The sequence below is a fragment of the Ascaphus truei genome, chromosome 3 (genome assembly GCF_040206685.1).
Source record: "Ascaphus truei isolate aAscTru1 chromosome 3, aAscTru1.hap1, whole genome shotgun sequence".
NCBI classification, from domain to species: Eukaryota; Metazoa; Chordata; class Amphibia; order Anura; family Ascaphidae; genus Ascaphus; species Ascaphus truei.
The window spans coordinates 185,502,672-185,515,621 of record NC_134485.1 but is presented as its reverse complement, the minus strand read 5'-3'; the positions used below and the strand labels follow the sequence as shown (position 1 = coordinate 185,515,621).

Below are 12,950 nucleotides of genomic sequence, written 5' to 3'. Positions count from 1 at the left end.
TACCCAGAATGTAACCCGGCTAGTTTACAGCAAATGTTAGAATAAACGTTGCCTCTACTGTATATGCTCAAGTGGGCTGCAAACTTGAATATTACAATAGAAAGAGAGATTTGGGATGAAATTTGGCTGGCAGCCTCGGGAACTTCTCTTTGCACTACAACAAAGGAGAATATTTCTAAAATTCTCTCACTGGTACCTCACCCCAGCGCGATTAAGCCAGATCTACCCCCTGGCGTCGGACCTATGCTGGAGAGGCTGCGGACTTAGAGGGGACATGGCCCACATCTGGTGGACCTGTCCGGAAATTTTTAAATACTGGGCTAAGGTCCACAATTTGATAAAAGAGGTCACAGACCTAGAATTACCTATAGAACCGCTGACCTTTCTACTTGCAAGGCCAATACCCGGAATTGGCCGGGCAACTAGGAAATTAATCTCCTATATTCTAACTGCGGCCAGATGTGAGATAGCGGCTTCCTGGAAAAAACAAACCACCCCATCCAAAAGGTCCATTAAAAAAGGGTCAGTGAAGTGATGCTAATGGAGAAGCTGACGGCAATGCTCAGACAAAAGCTTACTGCATTCGATAAGATATGGGAGCCCTGGATACTTTTCATGAGATGAGGACCCTAGTAGACACCTCCTTAGTGATCGAATTCAGCCCCCCGAGCCCTTGCGCCCGTTCCTTGACACTGACGGACTCAGAAAGGTGGCCCCCAGGTGGTGAACACCCCTCCCCCCTCCCCATGCCCCCTCCCCCCCTCCCCCTACCCCCTCCCCCCCGCCCCTCTGTCCTCACTCTCCGAGGACCTCCTTTTCCATGACAACCAAGGTTGCCTTTCCTTTCCCCCTCAAAAAAAGTTAAAAATGTTTATGTAATAGGCTGTGAAATGTACCTGAAAATCATCTGTTGTACCAATGCCTAATAAAATTATTTGGAAAAAAAAAAATATCTGTTGTCTAAATTTAGCATAGGTTGAACTTGATCGGACAGAAGTCTTTTTTTCAATCTCATCTACTATGTAACGCTGTGCTTGGGGTCCAAAGAATCACATTGCGCTATAAGCAGATCGTGTTAGAAATAATGTACAATTGTATGCATTGTTCAATAAAGTATTTAAGATACCAATAATTGTGTTTTAAAGTATTCATAAATACAAAAATTGGGAGCCACGCTTGCATCGCGTTATAAGCGGATTTGCGTTGCAACGGATCGCGTTATAACGGGGTTGAGCTGTACAAACTGGTGAGGTAATACAAAGCGCAGTCCCACTCCCAGTGTTCCAAGAGACAAATAATGCAACAATTTCAACGGAACATGGTGTGTTTGAACTCCCAAATATGAGGGTCTAACGCAATACCTAGTTGGTAATTTAAATGGCGATCTTCGCCAATACCAAGAGCTGTTTTAGGAGGAGATTCCTGGGGGTCACTGGGTACCCATAAACCAAATAGTCTAAATAAAATTTAAATACAAAGAGACCTAAGGGGTCAAAATTGTGTAGCAGAGGGAGATGCTGGATATTAAGGGCTAATGGCTTCTGTCTTACAGGGAAGAGCGCATCGCCTGTTCATCCCAACATAAGGGTTCCAGAAGAATGTCCTTCCCTGGCTAGAACTCTTGATACCTCCTCTTTGGAAACTGACGATGTTTCTCCAATAATGTTGAGTACCTTCACCACAGCACCATTTTCATCTGTTCCTTCCGAAAGTATATGTGTAAGTCATTTTTCTACAGAGTAAATGGACGTTAGCTTGACAAAGTCAAGTGTGTGAGCTTTAACCTTCATTTTATCTTCTGCCTCGCTCTATAGGGAAATTCAGTCATGCCAATTAATAGTTGCATAGTTAGATTGTAGCAAGAGAGGGGGCCCCTCAAAAAAAATGTTTGTACCTAATACACAACTTACACAATTTAAACCTTAATGATTGAATATTGTAAGATATTAGTATTTAGAGTCTCAAATTATTCTTCAGAAATGTATAGGGAATATAATGTCACAATGCTATATATAATATACATTTCTAGTATTAGTGAATTGACTTTCATTATATTATTTTGCAGCGTGGTATGTCACTGTGCAGTATTCTGCACTCCCCTCAGACAAAACCTTCACCAAACTGTGTTCCAACTGCAGCTATTACTCTGAACAATAACCAAGAGAAAGGTACAGAATTAATAATGTTCCATTATATTGCTGTATTCAGAATAAAATGTAACCACCTTGAAGCTGGGCAGTCCCACATAATGGGCAAAAATGTTTTTATGTCAAGCATGTTATGTAATCGGTTTCCTTAGCAAGATTCAGTCACCCTTAGGGGCCTATTCACTAAAATCGCTTGTAGAGTTCCCTAAACTTCGATACATGACTTAACGTGTGGAAATTGCACTTTACAAGTGATTTTCCATGTGTAGCTATTCAAAAAGCATTGATTACAAGCAATTTTGACATGTTAACAGCTTTTTTACAAGCGTTATCACTCTTGCTCTGACAAGTTGTACGGTAGCTCCAAAAATGCTGAAACTCGCCTTTTTTTGCCGGTAACTGCTAATCACAAAGGTTGTGTCTTAAATACAATTTTTTTTCCCAGATCAGAATCACGATTTGCCTTACATGGACTATATTTTATTTTTACTACATATGATTGAAACCAGGGTTCTCCATAGCTGACCCACATTTATTTCAGCTCCAGAGACTTCCTGCTTCAATCGTATGTAATAACAATAAAATAACAGGAGACCCCTGTTAGTGGCTAACCACTAAGGTAATGAAGGGGTTAAATAGCATTGCTCGGTTTGTTGGTGATAGATGGGGTGGGTGAAGGTTATAGTTGCCCCAGGGTCGGGGTTTAGGTGCTGCAGAAGGGATTAACTCCTTCATTACCTTAGCAGTTACTACCGCTAAGGTAATGAAAGGGTTAACCTCTCCCACTACCCACCCGGGAGGCCTAAACACCCATCCCGGAGCATCTATCCCCCTCACCCACCCCCTCTATCACAAAGACCACACAGGAATGGGCAAAAGCCCTATTAGCTAAATGTGGTTAATAGCCCTTTTTCAAATATACAATATATTGCAATAAAATACAATACAAATTACAATCTAATCAAAAAATAACTATCCATTTAGTCCATTGATTGCCACTGTGGCTATCTATGCCCTCACATGGCAATCAATGGGCACCCTACTACCCACCCCATCTACCCCCAACAACCTCCCCCACCCCACACAGTAATGGGCAAAAGCTCTATTAACCATATTTGGCTAATAGGACTTTTGCCTATTCCTGTGTGGTGGTGGTGGGGGTTTGTTGGTGGTAGAGAGGGTGGGTGAAAGGGGTAGTTGTCCTGGGGTGGTTGGTTAGGCCTCATGGGAGGGGTTAATCCCTTCATTTCCTTAGCACAGGGATTCCCAACCAGGGTTCTGCGGAACACTAGGGTTCCGTAAGAATTTGCAAAATTGCATTACCCGTGACGGAGCATAGGGTGGAGCTAGTACCGTCCATCGGCATTGTGACCTGGAGTTGGACGTTCAGCAGTGACGTCATCAGGAAGAGGTGTCAAGAGGAGAGTGACGCCGACCCCAGCTGCGGCGGCCGTGGGTAGTGGTGCTGCAGCCTGCAGGCCCCCCCACCCCCACGTGTTTTCCCTCCCTCAAAGCCACCCGGGCCCTAGGTATCCTTCATCCTCAGCCCACCCCCGTCCTACCGGCATCCTCTGCCCCCCCCTCCCCCGGACCCTATCGATATCCTCTGTTCTGTTGTGTGTCTGCCCGGCCCTACCGGCATCCTCTGCCCCCCCCCCCCTTACCGGCATCCTCAGCCCCCCTCCCCAAACCCTACAAGCATATTCTGCCCTGCCCCCACACACACCTTCCCGGCACTGAGTCTGTTCTGTCCTCCGCGGACCATCTGCAGCAGGCTCCTCTGCTGCTGCCCAGTAGTGGTGCTGCAGCATGCCCCCCCCCCACGTATCTTCGATAAGTCTGTTTTTTTATATGCTTTGGGGCGGTGGGTATCTTTTTAAAATGTATTGGTGGGGGCCTTTTTAATATGTATTAGCGGGCGGGTATTTTTATTATGTATTACGGGGTGGGGTTATATGTATTTAGGGGGTGGGGTTTTTTGGTATGTATTTTGTGGGGGGATTGAGTGAGTGTGGGGTAATTGACGGAAGGTGATTCACCCCTGTCACACCTAATATGTGTCAGCCAGAGAGGTGTTCTCAAGATTTTTCGAAATAATGTAAGGAATCCGCTCCTGGCTTTGTTTATAGCCTTGCAGATCTCTGCAGTTGCAAAAGCTTCCTCTGGCAATCAATGGCACATGTGCTGCCTCTCATTGCAGCTTCTGCCCTGTACTCAGTCATTGGAGCAGCGCCCTCACACCCTCCTCCTGAGATGGGCCCGCTGGCCTTAAGTCCTGCATTCCCACAATCCCTCTCTGCCGAGCATAATCCTTCTCTGGACGTTACTGTCTCTGCCACAAGCCGTCTGGCTTGCCTCCTTGTGTACTAACCTCTCTAGTTCTCATTTCTAGTTCCTGATTATCCGGAGGCCTGCTGCTAGTTCCACGCAGAGGCCTGTTCCTGACTCCTGTGCTCAAGCGTTGTTTATTAAGCACTGTTTCGTAGTACCTGCTGCATTCTCCCCTAGCAGTGGTTACCCTTCGTTTCCTGAGGCCTGCTGCTAATCTCCACGCAGAGGCCTGCTTTGAACTTCTGTGTTGAAGCGTTGGTTTTCCCCGACGCTGCCCCGCGGTGTACTTCGGCCAGCCTGCTGTCTCCCCCTGCTGAGACCGGCGTCATGGGTCGAGCCCGCTCCTCGCGCAGAGGCCACTCCCACACTCACGCTCCTAAGCTGAAGCGGGGAACTCCCGACTACCTGTTGCCGAACTCCTGCTTGAATAACGACGATGCTTCCTTCTCCAATCCTGACCCTGCTATGTACGACTACGAACTGCGCACTCCGGATCAGTCTGCGCGGACTAAGGTCGGTGATTATATAACCCCACCTCAGCCCCGCGGTCCGTTCCCGGTTTGTGGCGAGCACAATCGTAACAGTATGCTCAGCCCCACAAAACCGGACCGCGCCGTGGCGGGGGTTGGTAAACGTTTTACTGAACCTATGTCCCAGGCTGCGGACCAGTCCCTGTTTGAAAAACCATACCTACTTGAGAGACTGCCTTCGCCTGAAACTGTGAGTATGTGTGAAGGTTTAACCCTTTCAAAAAGACTGATTCGTAATGAACTCCTTACTAAAGCTCAGCGCCATAGAGAGATGAAACAGCGCCTGGCTCCCCAACTGTACCCTTCTACTTCCACTGTAGACTGGGAGACTGTGGATCTTGGGGTACTGGCCCAGGCCGGGATGCGTTTCATACGCTTTGCCTAGATTTCAACCACTCCATTAGACTACGGGACCCTCTCCTCGCTGCCTACGCACATTCTAATTACACCCACTTTCCCTCAAGCCCTTTTGCTGAACCCTTGGGGGTTCTTCCTACACCTGAGGATAGCCCTACTGTCTTGGTGTCTCTACAGCCTAAAGAAGCTGCCACGGTCCCTAGTCCTGATTTAACCTCCCTGGGTTCTGTCCCCGAGGTTATTCCTGTTTTAACCCCTGCTAGTCAGGCCTATGAGTCCCCCACTGTAAATCCCAGCATTCCCCAGGTCAGTGTGTCTCTCCTAGCACCAGAGAATGAACCCTGTTTGCCCTCTCTTTCTAACCCAGAATTTCTAAGCTCTGTTCCCAAGGTTATTTCTGTTTTAACCCCTGCTAGTCTGCTCTGTGAGGTCCCCATTGTTCACCCTTGTATTCCGCAGACTAATGCTAGGTCCCTAGGGCAAGAGGCTGAACCCCCTATCACCCCACTTTCGGAGGCTAGCTTCTCTGTTTCTGATTCTCAGGCACAGCCTGACTTAACCTTTGATGTTTTTTCTGTATTAACCCCTGCGGGTCAGCCCTATGAGCCCCCCTTGGTAAATCCCTGTAGTCCGCCAGTCAAGGACACCTCCTTCGCTTTAGAGGATAAACGCCTTATATCCCCTGGCTCAGCTAAAATTCTCAGAGCTGCGCCCCCTGAACCTTCGGCAAGAATACTGTCTCCAGTTAAAAGTATTCAGGAACTGTTTGTTTCCCTAAGCCTGTTCGCAGAATCCCCACTCCTAGGTATTTCGCTGCCCCAGTCTGTCACTCAGAGAGCTGAAATCTCTGCTTCTGAGCATAGACCCCTTTTCTTGGAATCTATAGTCGTTTCTGATGTCCCAGACACGCCTTCCCAAGTACCTACTTCAGAGACCAGCACAGTTGTGGTTGCCCCCCTTGTACCGTCTGTGTTCTCCTCTTCTCAAATCCTAGGGTTAAAGGCGAACAGTGCACATTATGCCCCTTCCCAAGTGACCCCTTCTGAGACCAGTGTATCTGTTGTTGCTCCCTTAGTACAATTACTGTCAGGCCCCTCCTTTTTGGAGGATCAGGTTTTCAAATCTAAAACTCCCTCTACCCCTGATTTTGTAAACCTGCTGTCCCCTCTCACTGTAGTCTGTGAGATGCCTATCACCTTTGCTAAAATTCCTGTTTTGCAAGGTATTTCTCCTATTTAGGGGTCTTTGCACTAAGCAGCGGAAAAATGCATTAGCCAGGTTTTAAACTAGCCATGTTTTTGGCGTGTTACCTCGCTGTATGCAGGAAGGGCCTAATCCCTGGCGAATGAATGCGCCACCTTCATTTGATATAATGGCGAGTAACCGGTGGCGAGACGGCTGCCTGGCGAGAAGCTGCCGAGAAGCCGTCCCCTGCCGAGATGTGTCTGCAGCAGAGAGAGATCCGCTGCTCTCTCTGCGCAAACATCGGCACATCAAAAATTATTTTAAATACAATTTTATTCATAGTGTACATGTGCAGGGGGTCTCCGGAGCTGAACCGCATAGGTTTCAGGTCCGGGGACCCCCTGCCTCCCGAGATACAGGCCCCTTTATGAGGTGCCGGTATCCCTCTGCATTTAAATGTCCCAATCACATGACCGCGGAATGTAAACAAAGCAGAGGGATACCGGCACCCCCTAAAGGGGCCTGTATCTCGGGAAGCAAGGGGTCCCCGGACCTAAAACCAAAGCGGTTCAGCTCCGGAGAACCTCTGCACATCTACAGTATGAATAAAACACCCATATCAATAAACAATCATTCCTTACCTTTGCGGCTATCTGCTATGGTAACGAAGCAGCATGAATGTATTTTTAATAATATTGTACAGTGAGCATGGGGTCCCCTGAGCTGAACCGCATTGCTTTGTGGACCATGGACCCCCTGCTTCCCGAGTTACAGGCCCCGGTATGTGTCATCGGGTGGCAGTGTCGCCGCCATCTTTATAGCGTCCCATACGCGCCGTGCCCGCTATAAAGATGGCGGCGACACTGTAACCGGGGCCTGTAACTCGGGAAGCAGGGGGTCCCTGAGCCACAAATCAATGCGGTTCAGCTCAGGAGACCCCCTGCTTCCGCACAATATTATTAAAATACAGAAATGCTGCTTCATTACCATAGAGGATAGCCGCTAAGGCAATGAAGGGGTTAAGGCAGAATAGCATGTTTATTGGGGACATTTGCCCCCAATAAACATTGCAATAAACAACATACACCCCCTGTGTATTTAAAATACATAAACACCAATCAATACAATAAATACATATTGAACTCACCCTTGTCCGGCTGCCACGATCAAGGCCATCCTCATCTTCATCACCGTCCATGCCCCCTCCACTGCTGCAAAACAGAAACAAGAATAAAAACAGCCAATGTAATGTCCCCTAACCCCTTAATCACTATAGCGGTTATTAACCGCTACAGTCATTAAGGGGTTAACCCACCCTCACCCACCACTCGGGAGGCCTACATACCCTCCCCCACTAACCCCCCACCCCGTGAGGCCTAAGCACCCTCACCCACTACACACAAGGGAGGCCTACCCACATACCCTTGGGGCCAATACCCCCTCCCCCCACCCCCAGTACCCACAATTAAAACAATACACAGCCCCACAATAAACATCATTCTATTTATTAAATACATTACCCACCCCCTGTGCCTCCATAAATACATGATTTATTCTTTTACATACAGGGTTCATACCCCAGCCCCACGCGAGTCCCCGGCGGGTCACCTGACAGACCTACAGGGTACCAGCAACTTGTTTCATACAGGTTCTGGAGGCCTGTTGGTGGGTCCCGCCAAGCGCCATGGCCCCCAGGTGGTCTCCGCGGGTCACCGTGGGCCACAATTGGGTCCCCACGGTAGGCCCACGGATGTCTGGGAGCCCCGGGTCAGACCCACAGGTGTCTGAGGGGCCTCGGGTGGTTCTCACGGGGGTCTGGGGACCCACGGGTGCTCACTACGGGTCCGCGGTGCCCCCACGGATGTGCGGCCACAGGTTCTTCCCCGCAGACTACGGGTCCGCAGTGCCCCCACAGATGTGGGGCCACCGGTTCTTCCCCGCAGGTGTCACCCGTGGACCCACGCAGCCTGGTACCTGTGAGATACCCGAGGATACCTCAGGTGATCTCCAGAGGTCTCACGCAGAACCAAGGAACCAACCCTGAATGTAAAATAAATAAACCTGACCTATACATTCAATACATACATCCCCCCCCCCAAACACATACTGCTGCGGCCAAGTTTATTCGAGCATTTGCCCGTTCTTGGCCGCAGCAGTAGCCTGGCGCGCGCCCGAGAGTGACGGGCGCGCGCCGAAGCAGCGGAAGAGCGCCCTCCGATCGGGGCGCTCTCCCTACCGCTGCCGGGTCCCCCGGAACCCCCTGCCGCTGTCCCGCGATCCCGTGTCCCGGGACACCAGGGCTCCCTCGGGGAGCCCCTGGACGCGCGTGCAGGGGGCGCACGCTCCCGAAGACGCGTGACCGCGCGTCTATGACGCGCGGCACGCCGAGGGGCGGCCACTAGCAAGCCGTGAAATCTCCCGGCTTGCGGATCTGGCCGCAGTGTGATTAAGTGTGTCGGTAGTGTACAGTACAATAATGTGCCAAATAACTATTATCCAGATATGGATAATAGATTATTTGCCCATTATTAAAAACAAAAAACATGCATAAAGCAAAACATGAATTTTTAATCTTAAAATCACCACATTGCATGTTAAAATAAATCCAGCAGCCATTGTAAATATAAACCCACAAAAATTCAGCTACACAAATGTATATGAAATGTCACACAATTGCATTGAGTGTGTACATGATGCAATTAATCTGTGCATCATGTAACACTATGCAAAATATATGTAACAATAAAATACAATATGAACAATGTCCTTTAACCAGCAATGCCATCATGAAAATCAAATAGAAACTAAGCAACATCAATACAATTAGCATCAATCAATTAATCCATTTCCTCAAACAATTACAATACAATACAAATCAATTATACAATTCCCTATTCAATTCCTAAAGCCAAACCATTGACAAAACAATTCTAATTTAAAGTAACCACCATCATTGTAATCTAAGTACCATAAAGAAGCCATTACAATTAACCTTTAACTAAATACAAATTGCATTATTCACAACAATGACAAAATAAAGCTGATAAATAAACTAGCCATATATGAAAAGAACATAAACATTAGCAAACCAATCAATTATTATCCCTGTATGTCTATCCATATAGATGGATATACATAAAATACAGGGGCAATAATACAGCATCAAAAACAATGCATTTGCATACAAAATTCACATAGAATACACCCATTCAGTGTCCGTGAATGTATGTATATACATAGGTACATAGCTACATTCACGGGCATTAAATGGGACTGAAAAAATAAAAGACATGAATGAAAAATCAGTAAAACCTGTAAAAGTCAAAATAATAAACTTTTCTTTTGTTTACTCACCATTAGATGCCCACTCACCGAAATCCAGGCGACCCGGAAGCACAGGAACCAATCCACAGGTAAACCATAAAATAATAAACCCTTACAATCCATAACGGTGTCTTGTTCTTCTATTTGTAATCCTTCCCGTCTGTCTTGGGGTCTTCTTTTCTTCTTTGGGGTCTTTTGGGGTCTTCTCCGGCTTCTTCCGGCTTCTTCCGCCACGCCCTTCTTCTCTTCTTAGGAGGGGAGATGTTCCCTTCTCCGCGACTAGCTTCAAAATGAGGCAACATAGGCTTTTATAGGCCTATGACGTCACATTTTGCTCAAATGTTTCCCACTGTCCTGATTGGGACGTGAGAAACATGTGATTTGGCCGAACCAAAAAAAAATGATGGTGTCATTTAAAGGCAATGGAAGCACAACCAATCAGAATGGCTGTGCTTCAATTGCCTTTAAGATGACGTCATGAAAAGAAACATGGCCGGCCTCACATGGTACGGTAGCCAATCAGAGCGTGGGAACTACATCCCTACTCTGATTGGCTCTAGTAGACCATGTGACAGAGGCTTGGGGGAGAACGGATGTGACGTCATTGAAAGCCTGTCACATGGTACTAGAGCCAATCAGAGTTGGGATGTATTTCCCACGCTCTGATTGGCTACCGTACAATGTGAGGCCGGCCATGTTTCTTTTCATGACGTCATCTTAAAGGCAATTGAAGCAAAGCCATTCTGATTGGCTGTGCTTTAAATGACGTCATCATTTTTTTTTTGTTCGGCCAAATCACATGTTTCTCACGGCCCAATCAGGACAGTGGGAAACATTTGAGCAAAATGTGACGTCATAGGCCTATAAAAGCCTCATTTTGAAGCTAGTCGTCGAGGAGGGAACATCTCCCCTCCTAAGAAGAGAAGAAGGGCATGGCGTAAGAAGACGGAAGAAGCCGGAGAAGACCCCCAAAGAAGAAAAGAAGACCCCAAGACAGACGGGAAGGATTACAAATAGAAGAAAAGACACAGACGTGGATTTGTAATGGTTTTTTATTTTATGATTTACCTGTGAATTGGTTCCTGTGCTTCAGGGTCGCCTGGATTTCGTTGAGTGGGAATCTAATGGTGAGTAAACAAAAGAAAAGTTTATTATTTTGACTTTTACAGGTTTTTCTGACTTTTCATTCATGTCTTTTATTTTTTCAGTCCCATTTAATGCCCGTGAATGTAGCTATGTATATACATACATTCACGGACACTGAATGGGTGTATTCTATGTGAATTTTGTATGCAAATGCATTGTTTTTTATGCTGTATTGTTGCCCCTGTATTTTATGTATATCTATCTATATGGATAGACATACAGGGATAATAATTGATTAGTTTGCTAATGTTTATGTTCTTTTCATGTATGGCTAATGTATTTATCAGCTTTATTTTGTCATTGTTGTGAATAATGCAATTTGTATTTAGTTAAAGGTTAATTGTAATGGCTTCTTTATGGTACTTAGATTACAATGATGGTGGTTACTTTCAATTAGAATTGTTTTGTCAATGGTTTGGCTTTAGGAATTGAATAGGGAATTGTATAATTGATTTGTATTGCATTGTAATTGTTTGAGGAAATGGATTAATTGATTGATGCTAATTGTATTGATGTTGCTTAGTTTCTATTTGATTTTCATGATGGCATTGCTGGTTAGGGGACATTGTTCATGTTGTATTTTATTGTTACATATATTTTGCATAGTGTTACAGTACATGATGCACAGATTAATTGCATCATGTACACATTCAATGCAATTGTGTGACATTTCATATACATTTGTGTAGCTGCATTTTTGTGGGTTTATATCTACAATGGCTGCTGGATTTATTTTAACATGCAATGTGGTGATTTTAAGATTAAAAATTCATGTTTTGATTTATGCATGTTTTATGTGTTTAATAATGGGCAAATAATCTATTATCCATATCTGGATAATAGTTATTTGGCACATTATTGTACTGTATGTGTTTGGGGGGGGGATGTATGTATTGAATGTATAGGTCAGGTTTATTTATTTTACATTCAGGGTTGGTTCCTTGGTTCTGCGTGAGACCTCTGGAAACCACCTGATGTATCCTCGGGTATCTCACGGGTATCAGGCATGCGTGGATCCACGGGTGACACCTGCGGGGAAGAACCGGTGGCCCCACATCTGTGGGGGCACCGTGGACCCGTTGTCTGTGGGGAAGAACCGGTGGCCTCACATCTGTGGGGGCACCGCAGACCCGTAGTGTGCGGGGAAGAACCGGTGGTCCCACATCTGTGGGGGCACCGCGGACCCGTAGTGAGCACCCGTGGGTCCCCAGACTCCCGTGAGAACCACCCGAGGCCCCTCAGACACCTGTGGGTCTGACCCGGGGCTCCCAGACATCCGCGGGCCTACCGTGGGGACCCAATTGTGGCCCACGGTGACCCGCGGAGACCACCTGGGGGCCATGGCGCTTGGCGGGACCCACCAACAGGCCTCCAGAACCTGTATGAAACAAGTTGCTGGTAACCTGTAGGTCTGTCAGGTGACCCGCGGGGACTCGCGTGGGGCTGGGGTATGAACCCTGTATGTAAAAGAATAAATCATGTATTTATGGGGGGGCACAGGGGGTGGGTAATGTATTTAATAAATAGAAAAATGTTTATTGTGGGGCTGTGTATTGTTTTAATTGTGGGTACTGGGGGTGGGGGGAGGGGGTATTGGCCCCAAGGGTATGTGGGTAGGCCTCCCTTGTGGGTAGTGTGTGGGGGGTTAGGCCTCACGGGGTGGGGGTTTAGTGGGGGAGGGTATGTAGGCCTCCCGAGTGGTGGGTGAGGGTGGGTTAACCCCTTAATGACTGTAGCGATTAATAACCGCTATGGTGATTAAGGGGCTAGGGGACATTACATTGGCTGTTTTTATTCTTGTTTCTGTTTTGCAGCAGCGGATGGGGCATGGGCAGGATGAAGATGAGGATGGCCTTCATCGTGGCAGCCGGACATGGGTGAGTGCTATATGTATTTAATGTATTTATTGTTCTTAATGTATTTAAAATGG

At 46.9% G+C, this 12,950-nt stretch overlaps 1 protein-coding gene across 6 annotated transcripts in view; it reads left to right on the top strand.

Moving 5' to 3' along the window:
• TEX14 (testis expressed 14, intercellular bridge forming factor) overlaps positions 1 to 12,950 on the top strand; it is a 541,240-nt gene that overhangs the window by 337,652 nt on the left and 190,638 nt on the right. For all 6 annotated transcript variants that reach the window (XM_075589773.1, XM_075589772.1, XM_075589771.1 and 3 more), the window contains exons 24-25: positions 1,553 to 1,719; positions 2,066 to 2,168. In XM_075589773.1, the coding sequence (XP_075445888.1) occupies positions 1,553 to 1,719; positions 2,066 to 2,168 (270 nt within the window). The remainder of the gene's footprint in view (positions 1 to 1,552; positions 1,720 to 2,065; positions 2,169 to 12,950) is intronic.